Genomic DNA, 24906 nt, shown 5'->3' with positions numbered 1-24906 from the left:
AATGTTAAGTACCCAAATACATGTTTACTTACTCTTACTACTACTACAGGTAAGTATTTAGCAAGTGATCATAGCTACAAAAATATTGTCTCTTTTTGGTGTCAAATTACTCTTTTTAACATATAAGAATAATCTATGAACTTGTCATATTACTCTCAGTTTTTAAACCTCTATGAATTATGCTTATGAACTGAATTATCTAAGGGCGTTTTCACACTGACAGTCTTTAGTTCGGTTGAATCGCACTAGAGTTCGTTTGTCCCGCTGGTGCGGTTCGTCAGGGCAGGTGAGAATGCGGCATTCACACTCGGGAGTGCACCAAAAGCGGACCGAGACCTGCTTGAAGAGGTGGTCTCGGTACGCTTTCAATCAAACTCTGGAGCGGTTTGTTTGTGGTGAGAACGTGATTCGTACTCGAACCGCACCAACTAGGCCTATATGTACTCCTCCAGTCTGACCTAATGTCTGTAGTGTGTTTAGCAATCTGCGATGCAGCAGAGCAGCAAACTGTAGCAGCTTGCAGTGTTTCTATCACAGAAATAAACTGCGGTCAAGCTTGCTGTCCGTCACTCGTATCTCCGTGGTCAAACCAGCTGCAGCTAAAGTTGGAGACAGACGCCGACAGAGCAGAGCGAAGTCTCGGTGACCAGAGCAGACGTAGTAACGTCTCTCGCGAAACAATGTCTGGTTTAACCATGGAGATGCAAGAAATATGCACTAGTCCAGAACACAGGACCTTCTTCCTGTATTTACTTTCTTGCTCCCGCCCCCAGACATATCCGACAAATAAGAGGGCTGGACGTTTTTGCCTGATTTGTAATGACGCATTTTGGTACGCTTAGATTTTTCCAGATGTGAAACCAAACCAAACCGACCGAGGGGAAATCGCTCCAAATTTACTAACTCACAAACTGATTCGGACCAAAGCAAACGAACTACAGGTGTGAAAACGCCCTAATATAACTATTCTTTGACCCACAGCCAGTTACTGTATTATTTTCATATGGATTACAATTAAAGTTTTAAACACTGACTACTGCACACTCCACTTACCAAAACATCACGGAATGCTCCTTTAACCTTCATAACGCTCAGGCTGTGGCATTAGCATTTACCGTTGATTAGAATTAGCTTGGCCTACTGAACAATACACCAGTGATGCCACATAACGCATTACTTGTAACGCGTTACTCTAATCTGACCACTTTTTTCAGTAACGAGTGATCTAACGCGTTACTATTTCCAAACCAGTAATCAGATTAAAGTTACTTATCCAAGTCACTGTGCGTTACTATTTTTGTCATTTTCCTTAGGAAAAATATATATTTTTGCTTTCTTCTTGTGTCTCGGGGAGTGAAGTTATGTATGCGACAAGTCACGTTTTCAGCATGAGGACAGGTCACTTTTTGGGGGGGGGAAAAAAAAGCAAAAAAACAAAAAACAACAAACGCGTAAAACAAACAATGGAGGGAGGAGAGAGATGTGCGTTTTCTAGCCAGAAATACAGTCACTATTTGGAGTTTGTCACCCCAAACAACAAAAGCTGGACTTCAGTGCAAAACCAGTAAGTGGGGGAGAGTTGAAGAAGTTGGTCGGGCAGTAGGCCTATGTTGTAGCAGAAATGCTGCCCTTAAACACAGTTGACTCTCTCTCTTTCGTGCCGTAATAAACCAGATCCCAACTACTGGCAATGCCAACTTGTAATCTAACTTCGTTACTTTTAAAATCAAGTCATTGTAAAGTAACTAAATTACTTTTAAAATGAAGTAATCTGTAAATTTACTAAGTTACTTTGTCAAAGTAACTGTGGCAACACTGCAATACACACAATTAAACAGTTTCCTAAAACATTTACTCTGTTAATCTCGTTTCACACCGTTTGTTCTCACTACTGTCTTAACCACATTAACCACACTCCTTATAGCTCACACAGAAAGGTAGTAGCTTGTGTTTAGCGACCAAAGTCATTACTATCGGTGTCCGCCATCTTAGACACACGAGGCAGCACATATACACACTCGTAACACGGTCAAAATCAATGTCTCTTAATGTCACAGTTGTTAACTACAGCTCTAATAAAATAAACTACTGATGTCTATTACCCGGGTGCTGATTACAGTCAGCTTACCTGTAGGAAATATGAAAACACAGCTCAGATCAGGAGCTGTAGCATGTACACTTAAACTCGTTCATCACGTACTGACTTCTTCTTCTGCGCTACTTGCGTCAGCTACTGATACGCGGGGCTAATGGACCCACGATACAAACGTGGGTCCATTAGCCCCGCGCTAAGCTACTCAGCGGCTAACGCTACTCTACGCTAACTCGCCCAATGTTAGACCCAGGTGAAAAAAGCTTCTGGGGGGGTGTTTGGCTCGAGGTCATGGTGCAAAGGACCCTAGGGTGAATTACTCCGAACCATCACTTTAACTTGTGTTTTTAGACTTTAGCTTCACTCAGTTCAAAATGTAAAGGGGGGGGGGAATAATTAACACACAGTGCCACACGGTACTCACACTCCATTTAAGCTTCATCTAATAGATTTTCACAGACTCTTAGCAGTAGCAGCTGTTGCATATTACATGCATTACCTGTTTAAGGGGGAGGTTAGGCTTTGTTTTAATCCAAATGAAAGTATTAACCTTTGCTGACTTGATATGTATCTTTCATTGGTTTCTCTTTTCCCTTTTTAAATTTGAAAATCTAGCTTGAAATTTCCACTTCACTTCTCTCTTGAGAATTGTTGAGACGTGTATTTTACTAGTCAGTCAGTTTTACTTGTGGTAATTTCTGTTGAAGGGATCATGTAAGCTAGTCTGCTGGATGTCTGTTGCCAACAGGCAATAAACAAGATTCACCTTCACAGTGATCTTAGATAGCTATCTTGCTTTACACATGGGAGTATAATAGCAGCCATAATAGCCTGCATAGGGCTATGGATGATGCACACAGCTGACCTTTGAGATGGCCTGAATTGCTGTCAGTGTCTTGTCTTACAGATATCAGCTAATAGAGTAGCTCTCAGGTCTAACTGAATGCAGTCAGTGTAACAGCTAAATGTTGTGATTGGATGACCCACAAACTGAGGGGTTTGTCAAAACATATTAAAATAGGTTTGTTATGTTTCTGCTTTCTGCAGCAGGTTATAAAATATTGGACTCTTTTTGCTGTTTAAAAGAAGATAAACTTCAGCAGAGAAATGCACCCCATTTATCTTTGCATTCTGGTGTCAAGTATTGTCAGGGAAATATTCTGTGTCCACAGGAAGCATCAAGTCAAACTTAACTAGTGAGAACTGGCTTCTTGAAAGCAGTGAGTAAGTTGTCAATCTTCCCAGACAGACTCCTTTTTACCACCTCCACTCCCAATAGCCGCAAAGAAGAAGAAGTTACTTACATCACATGTACGTATTGAGGACTACAAAATTGCAAACAGTACTTGTAGCTGATGTTTTGTGTTGTCTAGTGCAACACAATTTTAATTAAAAGAGAAAATAAATGCGTAGCTGATTTAATTGGTAATTATGAGGATACTTAAAGTGAGATTATACAATATTGCATACAATATATAGGCTGTATGAAAACCCTTTTTATAAAGCAGATTAAAAAGGCCCCAGTCCATCTTCTTGTGCCTGCTTTCAGTCATTCAGTGTACTTGTCTGAACCCGTTGCTCTAAACACTACTCTGTAGCACAAAGTTCAGACTGTTCTGTCAGAATTTCTATGAAAAATAAACAGTCGTAAACTAAGCCAGGCTTGTAAATGTGTTGCCTTTAATCTACAATAATGTTCAGTCTTTGGAAATGCAGAGAGGCGATAATAAATTCAGTGCATAGTGAATACCGTGAAAAGATGTGAACATAAACCAAGCCAGCAGACCTCATATGCACATGGTCTCTGCCCCTGATGTTTGCTTTTGTCAAATATAAAGGAGAAACCAGTACATTGATGGTTTGCAGTACATTCATCTAATATATTTAGAACAGCATTTAGAGCACAGAATGTGAACATACAAATCGGATCCTGTTTTCTGTTTTTCAAGTGTGAGTATTGTATACTGTACATCTGTACTCATAGTTGAAGTTATTGCTTGTTATAATTATTGGTTGTACATTATTTTATAGATGTTATGAACAATTTATTGAACTGTGCTAATAGAAGCAGAAAGCGTGATGTCTACTGTTAGCAAAAGGATGAGAATTGTCTGGCTTGCAGCTCTACAATACATAGACTAGTAAAAAAGATTCACTGATGTAGGTTTTCGGTTTCAAAAAGTCTGATATGAATCTTTGAACGGAAAACCTACCCTGGTAAAATGCATAAACTAAACAAATCCCATTAACTTTTATGAGCTGAAAGATACATGATGTGCGCATTTATACTTTTGTTTTTTGCTTGGAGAATTTTTACTGAAATACACAGTTTCTTCTTTGTGCAAAAGGTCACAGGCTTATTCTCCTGGTGCTGTAATGTCAAGCACATTTACGTCAAAAAGGACAGAGCAAATTGCCAGTGGTCAGTGTGACAAGAAGGTCACCATTATGCTGGAAAGTAAGATGAGACTGCAAGTGAAAGGGAAATTGGTGAAAATGAGACAAGGCAGGGAAACGAGAGAGAATGGGAAGTATGAAGGAGGGTTCAGGAGTGGGAGAAAATAATATTTTTTAAGATGCAATGGGAGAGAACCATTAAATTGTCCATTTGCAAAATATTGAGCGCAAGGTTATTAGGGCCCCTGGATCTTTATGCCTTCACCTGTCATCACTGGGCCACCTCCTATCATAATACCTCCTGTAATGGGGCTTCCTGTGTAGTGCTGCAATGAGGGATGCATGAAATGTGAATGAAGGTAAAGAACGGTTTTGAAATGAAAATAAACCATATAGACTGCTCTTCTCACAGTTTGCTCTTTGTGGGTATACTGAGGAGCTTTGGTTGGAGTAAGCATTCATCCTTCTGTGTCATATTTAACATTTTGTATTCTCTGCTGCTGGATATTGACTGAAAAAGAGGGATAGCATACGCGATGAGTTACACACATGCAGGGGCAATACAATTGCTGTTATCTTTATATTTTGTCCTTGGATATCAGCCTTTTCTATTTATCCATTACTTATGGTTAGTAAGCATCACTTACAGTATGTGACATGGATACATAATTGACTCATTTTATCTGTCGAACAAAGAGTCAGGCCTGACAATGTGAATGCAAGACTGAAAGTATACAGCTGTTGTGTGTAATTCTGTGTTGTGTGTAAACATGCTAACATTTACAGGTTAGCATGTTGTGTTAAGTTTAAATAATGCTGAGGAAGTACTAAATGTGGAGATATTACTGTCTTGTTGATAGACGAGATGTATGGCTTTCAGCAATTAGAAAACTACAAATGCTATTGCTTCTATTAAACTTGATCAAAGTTGGGAGATCCCAGAGTTCACAAGTCTGTCCAGTGGTAATCTCATCATTGAGTGTCAGATTTCAAACGTTAGCTCTAGATATTCTTTACTGAGTTTGGATGTATTAATAAAGTGGGTCGGGAAATGTTGCTTACTCATTAGTAAAACTACTTGATTACAATAAATGTGTAAAGCATGAGTATGATTAACAGCAGCGTCATCACTTGAATCAAATAGAGCCTGTAGTGGGGGCGGGGGGGTTGTTGTAATAATATAATAAATTTAATTTATATTGAGCTTTTCATGAACTTAAAGTCTCTTTACAGGGCAGGTAGATAATAAAAACAATGCAAAACGGAACAAAACAAACTTCAGGCACAGATGAAAAGGGAGGGCGGCGTGGGGCTATGGATAGGCAGAGGTGAAGAGATGGGTCTTGAGGTGGGACTGGAAGATGGTGAGGGACTCAGAGGTGCGGATCTCTTGGGGGAGGGAGTTCCAGAGCCTGGGAGCTGCCCTGGAGAAGGCTCTGTCCCCAAAACTGTGGAGGTTGGACTTGTGGATGCAGAGGAGACCGGCTGAGGTGGATCTGAGGACCCACCTCAGCCGGTCTCCTTAGCCGGTTTCCTCTGCATCCACAAGTAATAACACTGATTAAGAAACAGACTGGATGTACGATAACATGAACCCAAGGGAAAGTCTATTTATATAGACAAGAGGTGCGGACATTAGCCAGTGCATATATATATATATATATATATAATAATATAATAATATATAAATGTGTATATGTGTATATATGTGTGTATGTATGTGTGTGTATGTATGTGTGTGTGTATGTGTGTATGTATGTATATATGTATGTATATGTGTATATATATATATGTGTATATATATATATGTGTATGTATATGTCCGGATGATAAGCCAGTGTTCGGACCTGCCCCACTGCTAAAATAAATAACTGATTCACAAGAAAATGAAGTAAGCTGTGTTGTTTACTTATGCCACATTGCCCTTAGAGTAAATACAGTACAGTGTGCAGGACTGGATGTTGACATCACTGCAGAATCTCAGTTGCCAGGGCCTAGTACCCTTTAGGAAAAGCATTTGTCCTATTTCTGACTTCAGAGGTTTTTCTTTTGCCTTGCTTTCATGCCATAAAAACTCATTGCCCCCTTAGGACTTACTACTTTTTAATACTGCTTTCATATTGGGACATGAGAAAACATCTGTTTTATGACCGTTGCCACGGAATAAAATGGCTTTTCTGATACTGCCTATTCATGTACAATAGTTAACACACCAAAAAATAGTATGTTGAATGTATTCCCTTTCACAGCTCTATTTCTGCTCTTTCAAATAAATGCTAGATTACTATTCACGCATTCATATATTTTACTTGAAGATTATTTTTGTCGGATATTTATCTAACACCAGCTGTGTCTGTTCTCTGTTTATCTACAGATTTTGGCCAATATCATAATTTTCTTGTGTGGCAACATGGCGGGGGCGTACCATAAACATCTGATGGAGTTGGCACTTAAACAGACTTATCAGGACACCTGCAACTGCATCAAGTCCCCAATTAAACTGGAGTTTGAGAAGAGACAACAGGTAAACAAGTCAACAAGTCTTAATGACTCAGTTTCAGTAAAAAGTCAGGCCAGCAGTGAGTGATTGAGTACATTTTGTGGTCTTGCTGGTGATAAGGATGGTGTTGATTACAATAATGATGGGGAATGAAAATATACATATAAGTAATGGATTATGTAAGATGAATGAGATTGTGGCAGAGATGATAATGATGACAACGACAGAACGGTCTGTAAGGCAACAAATTAAAGACTAGATTAATTTAAACATTACGGTACACCCAGGACTTGATATTTAATCCAGATCAAAATAACTAATGTTGATCCAAAAAGGGTTTTTGAGTTGTTTCATTAAAATACCCTCACTGCAACTTCATCCATCATTTATTTTTTGTTGTATCGATGTAGATGTGTGTCTCATACGCCTGCACTGTGTCGTAATGGTGTTAAACAGTCCCTCTGTAGGCATGTACCATTTATCTTCTTGCTGTGCTTGCAGACTTTGACCTAATGTTTGAGTCATCATGATCTCTGCATATAGCTGTCAGTGCTTGATTCCTGTGGTTTAGGAAGGGAAGGAGTCCACAGAGGATTTGTGTCGTGTTTTACAGAATGTGGTAACTGTTAATGACCTTAGTTGGTGTAATGATGGTGTTGAGTCTCTGGAGCCTAGTGCATGTGCTACATTCTCTGTAGTAAAAGCTCTTTAGCATCCTATGACAGCTGGCTGAGATCTTTGCAGTTGATTAACAAGATATACGAACGTCTGCAACTACATTTTCATCTGTAGCACATTATTCCCTCTAAAATAAGTATATTGACATCCATCCATTTGTACTTTTTGGTGTGCTGCCTGATGGCCTGAGGTCCATCACAACTGTGTCCACATTCAAAAACAAACTCAAAACTTTACTATTTTGTAGTTATTGTCCCAATAAATCGGTCTTTCAATAATAATAATAATTAAAGCTGCGAGCAGCGATGGACGGGCCCTCGCGCCATTGTGCGCGTCGGGGCTACTGGCGGACACCGCTACTGGCGGACGCCGCTCCTTGCGATCGTGCATTTGCGGGGCACTCAGACACCGCAAATCGTCGACAATGAAAAGGGAACTCCCTGCCGAGTTCAACGATTCCTCACACAAGACTCTACGCCATATGGTTCATTAGTTGTGAAAAGGGGCGTGGCTAAAGCATACCATCACCAATTAAAAAGGAAGTCTCTGCTGAGTTCAGTGATACCTCACACAAGACTCTACCTTAGATGGGTCAGCATGTATGAAAGGGGGCGTGGCTTGAACATAGGGGGCGGGTCAAACCATCACCAATGAAGAAGGAACTCTCTGCTGAGTTCAATGACACCTCACACAAGACTCTACCTTAAACGGTTCAAATGTTATGAAAGGGGTTTGGCCTGAGTAAGTGGGCGTGGTTAAAGTATAGGGGGCGGCTCACTATCACATGTAGACCACACATTATAAGTTTCATGTAAATCGGATGATGTTTGTCATATAAGGCGCATTTCCTGTTGCCAGCGGGGGGCGCTATGACCAAAAGTCAATTTTGGCCTGTAGGTGTCCTTAGGCCTGGACCCTTGTCAATCATGAGAAATTTTGGGCAGATACGACAACGTACACTGAAGTTACAACAACTCTTTTGTTCATCGCTAAACACTCAAAATGGCCGCCACGCCACGCCCACACCTTCTGACGAAAAGTTTTTCTTTTAATAACGTTTTATCTTTAAGGTGTTGGGATGGTACAGACCAAGTTTGAAGTCCATTGGATGAAATCTCTAAGAGATTTGTTAAAGTATACCACCTTGACTTTTAGGCCTACTTCCTGTTGCCACTAGGGTGCGCTATGACTTTAAGTAAATATCGGCCTTTATTTGTCCTCAGGGTTGGACTCTTATGAATCCTGAAAAGTTTCGAGCCAGTTGGACAATGTACACTCGAGTTATACCCACTTCCTGTTTCGGCGGCGAAACACACAAAATGACCGACCCGCCAAGGCCAGGTTTTTCTTTTAACAACTTTTCATCTTTAACATCTTAAGATGGCACAGACCGAGTTTGAAGTTGATCGGATGAAATCTCTAGGAGGAGTTCGTTAAAGTACGACGTGGAAATGGCCGAAATCGCACTAATTTCGAACTTTGAAATCAAAATGGCGGACTTCCTGTTGGGTTTAGGGTATGGCTCTAATGAAGTTTTTTGTACATCTTGACATGTTGCATATGTGTACCAAGTTTCCTGAGTCTACGTTAAACGCACTGCAGGGGCTCAATTTGTTTAACTTTCTAGGGGGCGCTACTGAGCCATTTTTGTGCGCCTATTTCGGAAACCCTTAAAATACATACATTTTCACCAGACTTGATGCGACCGGCAAATTTGGTGAGTTTTAGAATATGTTAAGCCCCTCAAAAAGCCAATTCATTTGATGGGAAAAAGAATAGAAAGAAAGAATAATTCCTTCAGTTTCAATAGGGCCTTCGCCGCTGTCGGCGCTTGGGCCCTAATAATAATAATAATAATAATAATAATCTTTCAAGGTTATTACCATTAACTCAGGTGAACGCAGGTGGTGGTGCTGCTTACGAGCAGAATGGCTTCCTGTGAGAAATTAGCAAAGTGTTGATTAAAGCTTACTGCTGTGCAGCCTGGGATGTAGTTAGCTTTTTACTACAGCTGCTGCAGTTGTAGCTTTTGGGTTCAGTCAGATGAGGGTGAATGCAGCTGTTGTTGTGAAAGCCCATGCTTGGGGTGGAGCTGGTTATCCTGTTGGTGAATCCAGCTTTCGTTGTTATAACTGCCACGAGTGAAGCTGAAAATGCCTCGGGTAGAGCGCTTTGCAGTAGCCCTGGAGTGCTACTGCTGCCTGCGACAGATGTGCAGAGATCCATTTTTCTCTGGTGCTCATAATATATGCCGTTTGCTGCATGCTTTTATCCAAAGTGCCCTGCAGTACAGTGAGTGCATACATTTTCGGTGTGTGAGTGGTCCAAGGGGGACTATGGGAATTCATCATAAACCCAAAGCCCTGGCAGCGTTTGTTAGCAGCCACCATGGAACTTCCCTTCATGTAGAACCCTCTGAGCCTCAGCAGTGGTGCAGGGAGATGATCAATGGTGCAGAGAGACTTGTAAGAGTTGGCGGTGACTTTGGCTTAATTAAGTGTTTTCTCAAATCTTGAACTTCTAACCCTAATCAGAGTTTTATTTGCTAACTACTGGGCAGGTTGGATTAGAGTAATACCCACAGTAGCTTCAGAGAGAAATGGAGAGAGATGATTAAGCTACCACTAAATAAAAGAAAGGTTGTGAAGTGAATAACAGTTGAGTCTGTCTTCTGGTGACTGTCAATAAAATAATACGCACTGTAAAACATTTTTTTAATTGATCATTAATTTGAATTACAGGACGTCAACCTGACACAGTGTAGTGCCCAATTAACCTTCACTTAGCACTTGGAGCTTTTCTGGATACCTGCGACAAAATGCTGACAGCTTTTTCTCTTCTCCTGTCGTCAAACGTTGATGCTTCTTAATTAAATTAGGACTGAATTCAATTAAATATCAACTTGCAGAAAATGTAAAACTGTTTTAGTGACAAGCCAAGGTCCCTGGTGATTATTCTTAGATTACATCCTATCTTTGGATGTGAAAGCTTCTTCAGTGAGTGATTCTTTGGGGCGATGAAGCAATGAATCCCTGTGAAAAAATACTCTGAAGGACAAACAAATGTAATAATCTGCTTATTTAATCTTGATTTTCCTGACCATCCCTCTACTACTAATTATTCTGTCTTTGTGTTACTGACATTAGGAGCGTCTCCTGTTATCTCTGCTGCCAGCTCACATTGCCCGTGTGATGAAAGCTGAGATCATCCAGAGACTGAAGGGCCCAAACTTCGGCCAGATTGAGAACACAAACAATTTTCACAACCTCTATGTCCAGAGACACACTAATGTCAGGCATGTATTTTTTATTTGGATTACCACTTATATGACCAAGCAGTAGTGTACTCGAAAGCTACGGTTTTCCTGGAAAACATACAGTATAAAACCATTATATTATAGTATAATGAGTTTTTCCCCATCTCTAGTATACTGTATGCCGATATAGTGGGATTCACACGGCTGGCCAGTGACTGCTCACCTGGAGAGCTGGTGCACATGCTGAATGAGCTGTTTGGCAAATTTGATCAAATTGCAAAGGTAAACATTTGATTATTGGACTGAACCACTAACTAGGGCTGGGCGATATGGACTAAAAATCATATGGCGGTATTTTTTTGGCTGAATGGCGATACACGATATATATCTCAGGAATATTTTACATGATGGGCTAAATGTTCACTTTTAAGTCAAAGCCACATGTGAGATGTGACAAGCACTTTTATTAAACAGATTGTGATCAAACTTAAAATGCAAAGACAGGGTTTCCTTCCCAGTTTGAAAATATACAGCTGCAACACATGTAAATGAAAAATTATCTAAAATAATTAGCCTAGGCTATATTAAATACAAAGGCCTATCTCTGAGAAAGCTTCTTTACTTGTTTTCAAAACAATAACAGACTAAGATTAAAAGAGCGAGAGAGGGAGGGAGAGGGGGAGTGCGATGGACTGAAGTGTATGATATAAAAACTTTCTTTGATCATGAAGCCGATTGTTATAGTACAATTCTTTATCAGTTTATCAGTAAGTGTCTGAACTATACTGCAGATTGGGTTCTCTATAGTGATGGCTGACTCATGAAAGGCCCCAGAGTGGGTCGAATGCGCATCGTCAGGTCAGCGGCGTTACAAACGTCTTGTGTATGAAATGTCTGTATCGTCACTGCGCTGCATTTTTATGAACTATGATTATAGGGCCATGAGTCACATCTCTCGCCCGGGTCCAGCAGGTGCCGTCTCACACTTCACACAACAGAAAGTTACCAGCGGAAACACTGGTACAAATACAGGTTTTCCTTGCATGCTTAACAATATACAGCTGTGTTAATAACAATTAAAATTGTAGACAAATGTCAGCAGTGTGGACCGGCGCTGTGTCTCTCCATGTTGCAGGAGAGCCGTGTGTGAGTGGGGGCAGGGCTGCACGGAGAGTGAGAGGAGAGATCCAAACACAGGAACAGGTTTCCAGAAGAAATGGGTCATGTAACGCAACATTAAATCATATCGATATAAACGGTATTGTCTAATCTCATAACTCGTTTGAAAATATATCGATATAAGGTAAAATATCGATATATCGCCCAGCCCTACCACTAACTAACCACTAACACATCCTAACAACGTATACATTTTGCTTCCTCATTGGGGGCTAAACGATAAATTTTTCATACATCTTGCATCTAACATCTCTCAAACATCTTACACCATGTGATGGTTCAAATCCACCTTAAATGTAAACATACCACCATGTCTCTTTTAATTCCTTCATGATGAATTTGTCTTATTCCTGAAAATGCCTGGTCAAACATAGCTGAATTGACTTCAAACTGAAATATTTGCAGTGCAGATACAATACAATTTGTAACACAACTATCTTAACAACAACAGTTTTCCCCCTGCAATCTTAACTATAACTGGTAAACAGACTGTATCAGGTTTTAATAGCAGCCTGTCAAAATTAATCTTTCTTCAGTCTCTGTTCAGTTATACATGGACAAACTGATCATAGAAAATATAGTCCGACAGTTACATTTTTCCCCTCACATTAACATTGATAAAGTATAACACAGTGTAGCTTCTGTTTTAAGGCATGTTGAATGTAAAACATCTGAGGGTGGATTTTCCCTCATAAGCTTTATATGTGATTCAATTAAAAAGCTTTCTGTACTGTCTATCAACAGAACCTTTATCTGAGCCTGTGTTCCACCTTTTTATATGCAGGAAAATGAATGTATGCGGATCAAAATCCTTGGCGACTGTTACTACTGTGTGTCCGGCCTGCCGGAGTCTCTGCCGAACCATGCTAAGAACTGTGTGAAAATGGGTCTGGACATGTGTGAGGCCATCAAGTAAGTGCCAGTTATATAACAGTGCTGCTAAAGAACATCCCATTTTTGGAATGCTTGCATCTCTCTTTCACTGTGCAGTATATCTTCAATCATACAGACATCCCCCAACTCTGCAGTACTAATGTTGGGTAGAACTTTGGCATCAGTGATGTTAAAATATCTGACCAGAAATAAAATGGCTGGAAATAAATGATAAAGAAACATGCACAGCAGTGGCTCATTCACTCCAACCTCCAACCACATGAATGCAGAAATGAAATGCAAAGTCTTGCTGATTCTTGTGTCTGTTAACTCTGCTACGCCCTGAAGACTCTCAAGAGTCTCATTACACTTTTTAGGTACTACTTTTGACCACCTGCATTTCAAAGATTGTTCGGATATGCCTTTACGCACAGTGCTTTTTGAACTACATGTATTGAAGCCTCTATACCCGTAATGATGATGAAGTATAGATGTAGAGACTTTTGTTATGGCCAATTTAGCTGCATCAAATGTTTGGTAAGTGTGAGGTCCTATCTCACCTTTTTGCATCAGTCTGAGACAAAGGGCAGGCGGCTGCGACAGAATTAAAAGCGAGAGAAAGACCTTAAATAATAAAGTTTAATTGAGAAAAGAAAAAAAATACCATAAAGGTCAGAGAGAGGAATTTACTTTTTTCTAACAAGGTATATAGCTGATGATTTTTTGGTTACTCTACATTAGTAAGACTTTTTGATTTTTGGGTCATGACAGGAAAGTGCGAGATGCCACTGGGGTTGACATCAACATGCGTGTCGGCGTGCACTCTGGGAATGTCCTGTGTGGTGTGATTGGACTTCAGAAATGGCAATATGATGTTTGGTCACATGATGTAACACTGGCCAATCATATGGAAGCAGGAGGTGTACCAGGGTAAGTGAACCGGAAGTAAAACAGAAAGACTTGTTACCTTTTGCATAATGACAATGGCAATTTTATTTATAAAGCACCTTTCATTACACTTTCATAAACTTAAAGTGCTTTACATTGAAAGACAAAAGATATAAATATAAGCATAAACAACAAAAATAAAGATACAGTATAAGCATAAACACAACAAGACAATCTACAAAACACACACACACACACACACACACACACACACACACACACACACACACACACACACACACACACACACACACACACACACACACACACACACACAGTAAAAGCAAAAGCCTGAGAGAATAGTAAAGTTTTGAGTTTGCTTTTTAATGTGGACACAGTTGTGATGGACCTCAGGCCATCAGGCAGCTTGTTCCAGAGTGCAGGACCACAGTTAGTGAAGGCATCCTCACCGGTACTGGACCTAATTCTGGGTACAGCTTAAGGACCTCTGTCTGATGACCTGACAGGCCTGATGGGGTTATGATCGGTTAGCAAGGCAGATGTACTACGTTTAGTAGCCGGAACGTAAAGTATGTTACGTATAAATGTATGTGTATATGGAAGGATTCTGGCTGCTGCATTTTTCATGAGTACAAGGTAACATTGCATAATATTGTAGTGCAATTTTCAGAAACCATTTGTGATACCCTTATCACATTTTTTCTGCATCAGTTGTTTCTGGTTCGTTATGGTCAGTCTTTGCTGAAAGATACTGTACCAAAAGAATTCCCAGAACCATTCTTAATAGTCATAGAAAGCCATTAATACAACTGTTTCTTGCTAGGCGAGTCCACATTACCTCAGAGACACTGGAGCACCTGAATGATGCCTATAAGGTGGAAGATGGGGATGGGCAAGAAAGAGACCCCTACCTGAAGGAACATGGAGTCATCACTTACCTGGTCATCAACCCAAAGGTACCGTAGCACATCTATCACATCCATTGAAATTTATACTGGACATTGAATAAAATGCAATTAAATGACACTATTTCCATGTTTGTCCAGGTGGACCGTCGGAGCCCACAGTATCATTACCGGCCCAGACACACTGTAGATGGGGCAAAGATGAGAGCCTCCGTCAGGATGACCCGCTACCTGGAGTCCTGGGGAGCAGCCAAGCCCTTTGCCAACCTGCACCACAGAGACAGCATGACTAATGAGAATGGGAAGATCAACACTGCTGTGTGTAATTTTTGTTACACATATGTTATGATTTAGGTGATGGGGAGGTTCAGCTGTAGCTTGTAACCCATTTCTCTCCTCTTGTTCTGTGTCTAGGATGTGCCCATGGGGCAGTATCACTTCCAGAGGAGATCAGAAAGGCAAGCTGCTCATTTTACAGCTCCGGAACAATTTTCTTTGGCAGGATTATCCTCATTCCTAACAGTACAGAGACAGGCGACAAGATGTTTATTAAGACTATACTTCTGCTAGAGGCTTTGATGTGTGTGACTAATATGTGAACTTAAAAGATATTTGATCTTTTTTTTTCTTTTTACCCATTAAAGAACAAAGTCTCAGAAGAAACGGTTTGAGGAGGAACTTAACGAGAGGATGATCAGGACCTTCGATGGGATAAATTCACAAAAGTAGGGTTATTTAAAACAAAACAAACACAAATATTGATTTAAATATGATTGTGCAAAAATACATGCAAAAAGTGTAACTGATTAAATATGGCACATTAAAGCAAATTATGGCATAAACTGTGTCTTAATGTTTTGTATTGAATACCTGCCACCTGCCAAATGGTAAATTTGTAAAAACACATCTAATTTACTTTTAACAGTGCCTTTTTTCTCCCTTTTATCTGGTCTATAACTATGTTATTTTATCTCTTTATGCTTCCAGACAGTGGCTCAAGTCAGAGGACATCCAAAGAATATCATTATTCTTTCACAACAAATCCTTGGAAAAGGAGGTAAGAGGCAGCACAAGTAAATTGGCATCATTCACCCCTCAGTGGATATACATTATTGGACAAGTTGTTTTAAAGAGACTTACAGAACATAATGTTACAGCTTGTTCCTTTGCCTACATTTTGCTTACCCTGAAATCTTGTAAATTACAGGGAGACTTTTTGTGTCTGATTGCACACTTGAGACGCTTTTGAAGTAGCCCTGATATCAGTTTTAAAAAGCCTTTTTGTTGAAACTTGACCTTCTTTTTATTCTTTCAGTACAGAGCAACAAACTTGCCGGCCTTCAAATACTATGTCACCTGCGCCTGTTTGATCTTTTTCTGCATTTTTATTGTGCAGATTCTCGTCCTTCCAAAGTACGTGTGCTTTATTTCAAAGTATTACAGGAGTAAAATAACTGTTGACCCAATGTTTTACTCTGTGTTAGTGTGGAAAACAGTATATGTATTCTTATGCAGTTACACTTGATAATGTTTCCTTGATAAGTCATTTTGAGCTAAGGTTAGTCAGTGTTAATGACATTTTGCACAATTACATTAAACTTTCAGTGAATTAAACTTGGTAAACTTGATGATGTATTGTATTTTTTTAGGACAACTGTCTTGGGGATATCCTTTGGAATGGCTTTTCTTATCCTTTCCTTGATCCTCTTCATATGTTTTATTGGACACTTCCTGGTGAGTAAATCCATTTACTTCTAACATCATTGTTTTAGTAGTGACCTTTTGCAGTGTTTTTTTAAAGTGTCCTTTTATATTTAACCTGTACTTAACTAGGATATGTCCGCTCTCTAATGGTACACTTCTTTTCTTAAGGTTTGTCCTAATGTCATGAGTGGTCCGAGTGGTCCAAGTGCTCTCCGGTCAGCTTAACAGCCCATTAAGTGCCCTTGTTGTTGGCCTCAGGTTAACACAAGTGCCACTCTGGTGTGACCTTGGGGCAAAAGTTAAGCCTGTGCACACCAGTGCTTTGGTGCATGCTATAGCAGACAATTACCCTTTCATTTTGGGCCAACATAGACATGCCTAGATCAGTTGGTGAAAAGATTTTTTTTTTAAATCTATTTCTTTGTAATGGCGTCATTTGCTTCCCACATAGCGAAAACACCAGTCTCAACTGGATGTTGTGATTCTGGGGTTTACAGCATACCTAATATGTTTGCATTGTAAATAATTTAGAAAGGGCAGAATACATTTTAGGTTGTCTATGATGATTCAATGGGGGTTAAGTCCCCCCTTAAATAGATAAGTAAAATATTGGATTGCTAACAATGCCATTTTACCTTTTAAAATAGAAGGCAGTCTGTAGATATTGCCACTGCAGTTGTATCTAGCCACTGGAAGATAGTCTAGAGCTTCAAACGCTACTTCAGCCCTCTTCCGTAATACTCACTGTCTAGTAAAATTATATGAAAGACCTTGAAAACAAAAGAGAATAATGGAAAAGAAAAAATGACTATTAAAACATTAAAGGTACTCTGTTTTCACAAGCCACAGGCCTATACAACCCATTGCACCCAATGTCTGGTCATTAGTTCTTTGCAAGTGAAAATCTGCTGCTTGGCTCTGAACTGTGCTCCCTGTGGATGTTGCCCAAGGCTCAAAAACAAAATGCAACACTCGATAGCTAATGTTGGGTACTACTGTAGAATTTGCAGATGCTCGTCACAGCTTATTCTAGGGTTCCTTTGTAATAAATCAGAATTCATGGATCATTTGTAAATTTGAGCATTAGACTTGATTATCAGTATGCGTGTATTTCCCCCATAGTGGTGCAGCAGTGTCTTTCAGTTTTAAGAACACATTTAGTTCCATTTGTCACAGAGGAGATCAACAACGAAATGATTCCTTAAAGTGCCCATATTATGAAAAAAACTTTTTTCTGGGATTTGGGGTGTTATTGTGTCTCTGGTGCTTCCACACACATACAAACTTTGAAAAAAATCCATCCATGCTGTTTTGAGTGAGATATGGTTTCTGAATGTGTCCTGCCTTTTAGTCTCCTGGTGAGCTGTTCAAAATCGGCCCGGATTGTGACGTCACAATCCGAAACAAACCTTTCTTTTACTGTCTCTAGAGTAAGATAGCAGATATGATCTACATCTGAGCTACTGCGCATGTGCGGGTGCAATCAAAGATAGTACAGAAGAAGAAGAAGAAAAGAGGTCTCACTCTGTAGCTAAAACAGAAACCAGGTGAAAAGAGGATCTGCAGCAGTGAGAGAGAGATGTGCAGTACAACAAAAATATGGTGTTTTTTGAAAATTAAACCATGTAAACCTATTCTGGTACAACCTTAAAATACAGTTATGAACCTGAAAATGAGCATAATATGGGCGCTTTAATGTCAAATGTAGCATTTTAAGACAAGCTAGCTATCCATGTAACAATATTTTAGTAAACTTCCATGTGACTCAAATCCTGAGTTTTTCCATTAAAATCATTGAGGGCTCTATAATTTCAAAATCAATCATGTGGTCCTGTTGTATTTGTTAATTATAGGCTGAAGATGGTAAGATTTAAAATCCAAATAATTCTTATTCATAGATATTCCCCTCCTAATATAACTTTGAATAGCTTTTGAAAATCAGACAGTGTGACCAGCCAGTCCGTTAAATTGTTACACTCGCCGCAGCAACAACACCAGCATGCTTCACTATGTACTGTGTTTATTCTTCCATTCCCAATCACAAAGTAAGGTATTGACCTACATAGCATTTCTTTCCGAGACCTTTTCACTGTTTAGAAGGGAATGATGATGGGTACCTTTTTAGAAAGGTCAAACATGCCTATTTGATTAATTGACTTACACATTCTGCTGTTTCTGTGACTTCTACTTAAATCAACCCTAGCAGATTATCTTACTTTGGCTTATTCTAATTTTATCTCTAGTTTTATTTAGGTCATTATTATTTAAACTTCTGGACTAGAGGTGAACATTGCGTGCAATTGCCTTGTTTTCAAAACAAAATGTGCCCCACTGGCTCTACTTTTCCGGTAATTCTGCTGGTGCAAAATACAATGTGCCATCCTTACTTTATTGTGTTGTAATATACATCCCTGAGCTATTCAAATGTCACATCCACTCAGCCTCAGAGATGCTCAGATATTGCTCTGAGATGACTGAGCAAATGATTTGGGCTTTCACTGTCATTGTTTCGCAATGAAACACATTTAGCTGAAAGCAACGCTGCAAAGAGGAAAAGTAATTGACTGTAACAGACCCAGCCAGCATTTGCTGAAGAATGGGAAGATTTCATTTTTGCATCAATAATAAGAAAAAAGCTATATAGCGTGTAGCCTGTCTGGTGATATTGCTGGGTTAAAATGAAGAGCATGATTGCACATTGTGTACTGCTGTTAAATGCATACAAACTTTGCCCTCAGTTATAATGGTTTGATTAGCAAAGCACGAGGTGGACGCTAGTTAACAAAGCTTTGCTTTTGTTCTCATGAAAGTTAGAAAATGATTGTTGCACTGAATAGTTTGTTGGTAGCTATACATATGGTTTGCTTAAATGTTTTTATATAAGATTGAATCACTTGAAGTGGTCATAGCGCTGTTTTTATATATAAAAATATATTGCAGCATGCACCATTACGTTGATAGGACCTCTCTTTTTCATAATTGTATGCCTCTTAAACTTGTTCATTGGCACTGCTGAGGCAATCAGGAGTTCATCAGTAATAGGCATGTCAGTGTGTAAACTTGTTATATATTTAATTTAGAGCTAGGCAATATATCGATATTATATCGATATCGTGATATGATACTAGATATCGTCTTAGATTTTGGATATTGTAATATCGTAATATGGCGTAAGTGTTTTAAAGGCTGCATTACAGTAAAGTGATGTCATTTTCTGAACTTACCAGACTGTTGTAACTGTTCTATTATTTGCCTTTACCCACTTAGTCATTATATCCACATCACTGATGATTATTTATCAAAAATGTCATTGTGTAAATATTTTGTGAAAGCACCAATAGTCAACACTACAATATCGTTGCAGTATCGATATCGAGGTATTTGGTCAAAAATATTGTGATATTTGATTTTCTCCATATCACCCAGCCCTAATTTAATTTATTTTATAGTACTTGTCCTTACTCAACAGAAATAATTATTATGTCTGCTCGTATGCATATGTATATTTATGTATTTTAATTACTTCTTTTGTACTTCGACTCATACATTCTTGTATTGGTGTGCTGTTGTGTGTACGTGTCCCTGCAGCACTGCAGTAAAAGCGCCTCCACTTCTTTGATGTGGCTGCTGAGGTCATCAGTCATTATTGCCAACAAGCCTTGGCCGCGCATCACTCTCACCATGACAACCACAGCTCTAATACTCATAATGGCAGTCTTTAACATGGTAAGCTTTTATATGCAAGTACTGCAATAAGTGAGAGCTAACACCAATTAGGCTTCACTTGGAATGGAGTATCACAACCCTTCAGATGACAACCTTATTAGTAACTGCAGTGTAATTAGAATGGAATGGAACATAACATGTCCCACAAATAAAATAAATACGTAGGCCTCAAGTGATGTAAACAAATAGGAACCAAATTTTCAAAATCATATTACTATACATCAAACAAAGTTATTAATGAATTCATTAATGCTGCAATCTTACTGAGTATACTTAATATAAAAACAACTTTAAAGCTTAATTTCTTGCAACAGTAATACAATGCGGTGACACAGTGGTATATATGTCTCAGTCATCACAGTGAGGGGCTGTGGATGCACTAGCATTTAATGTAGTATTTATTTCTATGCTTTCCATTTCATTTGTTTATTACGCCTCAAACTAACTGGATATTTAACCACATAATCAACTACAGAAAATTATTTTCTTTGTATTTTTTTCTTTTGCAAAGCAGTATATCATTTTTCTTAAACAGCAAAATATTGTAGTGCCGACACCATTTGCATGTAGTGATAAGGAATGTATGTATATCACAATTTTATTATTTTACTCTCCATCAATTTTTAGATTTATCTGATAGAGGTTTAAATAAAAAAGGCTCTGATGAAGGTGATATAGCAGCCTGAGGCTTGTGGGGAAGTTGTGTGATAAAGCATGGTGTCAGGACCCTGGTTTAGACCTTCACACAAATCGATTCCAGAGATTATAATCTTGTTTTGCGCCTTACGTGGGTCAATTGCTCAGGGCGGATGAGCCAAATTAATTTGGCTCTGCTATCCTGCAGGTTCACTTTAAAGGACATTATTGAATGGTTGTCACTATTGGCCTCTTATCTAACACAACTCTATTTTCCTCCTGCAAATACAATGTCGACAAGTTTGTCTTTTCACATGATGACGTGCAAGGCAAGCAGACAGGGAAAGTCTGTTTGTAATTTGCATGTGAATTGTGTGGGGTTTTCTTCCTGTGGTGGATTTAAATGGAAAGATCTTTTTCACACTGTCACACCGAAGATTAATTTCTGTTGACCTTGTGTTCTTTTTCTAGTTCTTTTTGGAAGACAATTTGTTACCTCCTGTTCCTGTTTACAATTCATCCAATGAAACATTGTTTTACCCCAATGGACAACCAATCACCTTCACAGGAAAAAACAATTTCTACCTTCCTGTAAGCGCAGATTATTATCATGATTCTAAATAAATTCATTATTTTTTGATAACTTGAATAAATTAACCAATCTGTATGTCTGTCTCTTTTTTTCTGTTTGTCTAGTATTTAATTTATAGTTGCATACTGGGCCTCATCTCTTGCTCTGTGTTCCTGAGGATAAATTACGAGCTGAAGATGATTATCATGTTGACAGCTGTGGTGGTTTACAACATCATTATTCTACAAACACATGCCCCTCTGCTGGATGAATATAGCAGATTTCTGTACAAGACTGAAAGCCTGGACAGGTAGGTGCACAGTGACAAACAGATACTTTTTTAAGAGAGAGTCAAAAAAGGATAAAGACAGTCAAGGCGAGAGAAGGAGAGTGTTGAGGTAGCCTGAGAAGAGAAAATGAAGTTTTGTTGAGACAATGGCCATCTGCTCTTAATCCTGTGGGATTCTGAGTAAATGGAAAACCATCATATAAAGAGAAACGTGAGAAAGACCATCTACCTCAAGGTCTTCTTCCTGTTAGTCGAGACAAGAATAGCTCTTAAGTGGATGCACCTGAGGGCATCCTTTGCAGGTGCCAGAACCACTTAAACTGGCTTCTCTCAATGCCATTATTTCCTCCACACCCTTATATTTTGTTACTAGAAAGCCCCCTATAGATGCTGTCGGAAAACATGCAGATAACATTTGTCACAAATAAAGCAAAACTAAACGCTATGACCATGGCTCATTATGGACGTGCAGCAGATGTCTACAGGCCTGGACACTTAACAGGCATGTGAAGTTTCAATTAAAGGTCCAATATGTAATATATTTACTGTAATAAATCCAAAAATGACCCCAATGAATCATCAGATATTAAGGAAACATGCTAAGTTGAAATACTATCTTTTCTGACAACAATGCTAATGCCAGTATTTTCTCCTTTTGAAATTTCCATTCTGTGACGCAATTTCTGTTTGTGTTTTGGCCTGTGTGTTGTTATCACAAGTACCCGGCGCTCCAGAGCGCAGGCGCAGTGCCGCTGACCCTCGGTAATACAGCCTCCGGTAAAAGTGAAAATGAAAATGTTTTTTTTTTTATTATTCCCGTTTTAAAATCATAGTTGGCATCTATTTCTTTCCACAGCGTTGTTTACTTCTCCGCCATGCTGCGTAAGACGCGTTCATATCTTATTTATTTGGCTGGGCCTCTTCACATCGCCTCCCCATTTCCGCTGCTTTACACACTTTATTTTGCTTACGCTTCCATGGTTATAGACAATAAAACCGTCTTAAAATAAATCCATGAATAAAACCAACCGCATTCCGATTACGAAGACGTGGGATTCATCAATCCTAAGAACACCGGTGCGAACAATTCTGCTGTTTAAGAACACGTCATGAATCCGACGTAGACTTTTCTTAGGGACTTTCTTAAGAACGTATTTAAGAGAAAACTTGCAGTCATGGTGCAGTGTCATGCAGTCATGGTGCAGTGTCCCTTGAAAATGGAAGCTTTGCACCTGTGATTGGGTACACAAGTACAGGAAAGTTGTAGGAGTGTGTGTATGGAGATGTCTTTTATCTCCTGGATGAAAATTATACTCTTTCCCATTCATTTCCTATGGCGGTCATTTTTGACCGTAAACAAAAGAAGTGTGACTAAGTTGAATAAATCAATCTGATGAAAAATGCCATATTTATGGTACAGGGAATGTGTAAATCGGTCATTTTTGATCGGAACAGTGTTAGAAAGTTAAGAAAGTTAGTAGTTGTAAGAAGTTGATGTTAGCTTTCAATCCTGTGCCTGAAATATCCAGCCATGACATGTAGTGAAAAGAGTATGGACCTTTTTATATACACTTAAGATATACATCATCAGTGTGCAAACCTGAGACTTAATAAGATACTACATGATGTTTACTGAGAACAATAAACGGCTGCAAAGCCTCCAATGTCTGGTTTCACATCTATCTTGACGTGCGTGAGACAGCTTTGGTGTTTGTGAAATGCACAGATGTTCACTTTTTTTCTCACAAAGCAACGCTGCTGTCAGTATTTGACAACGCTAAGCAACACTAGACTAACCTCTGTACTGGATACACAGAGACAGAATTTTAAATCATTCTCATCTAACTCCGGTTAAGACAGCAACACAAATTTAACAACTCAGCCAAGATAGAATGTAGTGATGACCCGCAGACAAATCCTGCAGTTGCTCCATAGACAGCGAATAGTGAAATGAGTCTTTGGACATTATGAAGCCCATTGTGGTCTTACTTTAAAATGAAGACATTTTCTGATTTTTATACTGGAAGCCCTGCAAATAAGTCCTTTGGATGTAATATCCAAAACACAACTTGTCAGAGCCTGCAGCTTCAATCACTCATTTATTGTCCTTGTCAGACAAATGCAGCATCATCAACATCAATTCAAGTTTAAATTGTCTGATTGCTAGCAGAGGAAGGAAGTTGTTTTTTGGTTATTGACTTTCCTGTCCAAAGAAATTAAAATAGCACAGTGTGATTTTAATGTGTTTCCCCTCCTGCTAAGCCAATACATTTCACACAGCTTTGGTCAACAGTAGCACAAAATGGGAATATGTTCAGCATAGAATTGACAAATTGAAAAACTTTGGTAATTTCTATAATTGTAAAACTCTTTATCAAGACTCAAGATACTTTATTGTCATTGTATGAAAATGTGCATTGCACATAGTACTCATGTATGAGCATTTGCAGATTTTTTTGTTTTGTTTTTTGTTTTGTTAAAGTGATATCATGCTTTCATGACAGTAGTCCTTAGCAGCTACAGGTTGTACAGTGGTGCTCATAAGTTTTTGAACCCATGCTAAAGTTGACTAAAAAGAGGAATAAAACAAATCATCTTTTGGAAATTGATCTTAATGCTTTAATTACAAAAAAAATAGGTAAAGTCCAACCTTTAATGACACCAATTTTCTTTGTGAATGAATAATGTATCGTAAATAAATAAATGCCAATCTCTAGGTATGGTGAAGGGTATGTGATGATGTGGGGCTATTTTAATTCCAAAGGCCAAGGGAACTTTATCAGGATGCATAGTATCCTGGATCCATGAAATAACTGGCCTTTAAGAATAAAAATCTGCCTGCCTCTATGGGAATTTAACATAGGGGTGTACTTATTTATGCCCCCTGTATTTTAAGGAGCAACATTCATTTATTTACGATACATTATTCATTCACAAAAAAAATTGGTGTCCTTAAAGGTTGGAGTTTTCCAAATTTTTTTAATTAAGGCATTAAGATCAGTTTCCAAAAGATGATTTTTTTTATTCCTCTTTTTAGTCAACTTTAGCATGGGTTCATAAACTTATGAGCACCACTGTATGTATGTATGTGCTTGTGCATGGAGAGGGGGGGTGATGGAGGCAACAGCTCTGGGGAAGAAGCTGTTCCTCAGTCTGTTAGTCTGCGTTTTGTTGGTTCTGTATATTTTTCC

The 24906-nt window shown here is 38.9% G+C and overlaps 1 protein-coding gene across 4 annotated transcripts in view; it reads left to right on the top strand.

Annotated features, from left to right (window-relative positions):
* adcy2a (adenylate cyclase 2a) overlaps positions 1 to 24906 on the top strand; it is a 110961-nt gene that overhangs the window by 65806 nt on the left and 20249 nt on the right. For all 4 annotated transcript variants that reach the window (XM_039806466.1, XM_039806464.1, XM_039806465.1 and 1 more), the window contains exons 5-19: positions 6864 to 7013; positions 10814 to 10962; positions 11094 to 11205; positions 12887 to 13014; positions 13747 to 13905; positions 14708 to 14840; positions 14931 to 15107; positions 15204 to 15247; positions 15434 to 15514; positions 15777 to 15846; positions 16105 to 16202; positions 16439 to 16523; positions 20082 to 20219; positions 21327 to 21446; positions 21552 to 21736. In XM_039806466.1, coding sequence (XP_039662400.1) covers positions 6864 to 7013; positions 10814 to 10962; positions 11094 to 11205; positions 12887 to 13014; positions 13747 to 13905; positions 14708 to 14840; positions 14931 to 15107; positions 15204 to 15247; positions 15434 to 15514; positions 15777 to 15846; positions 16105 to 16202; positions 16439 to 16523; positions 20082 to 20219; positions 21327 to 21446; positions 21552 to 21736 — 1829 coding nt within the window. The remainder of the gene's footprint in view (positions 1 to 6863; positions 7014 to 10813; positions 10963 to 11093; positions 11206 to 12886; positions 13015 to 13746; positions 13906 to 14707; positions 14841 to 14930; positions 15108 to 15203; positions 15248 to 15433; positions 15515 to 15776; positions 15847 to 16104; positions 16203 to 16438; positions 16524 to 20081; positions 20220 to 21326; positions 21447 to 21551; positions 21737 to 24906) is intronic.

This window comes from Perca fluviatilis, chromosome 7, assembly GCF_010015445.1.
Source record: "Perca fluviatilis chromosome 7, GENO_Pfluv_1.0, whole genome shotgun sequence".
Lineage (NCBI taxonomy): Eukaryota > Metazoa > Chordata > Actinopteri > Perciformes > Percidae > Perca > Perca fluviatilis.
Note: the sequence above shows the minus strand (reverse complement) of the source record. Positions and strands in the feature narration are given on the sequence as shown.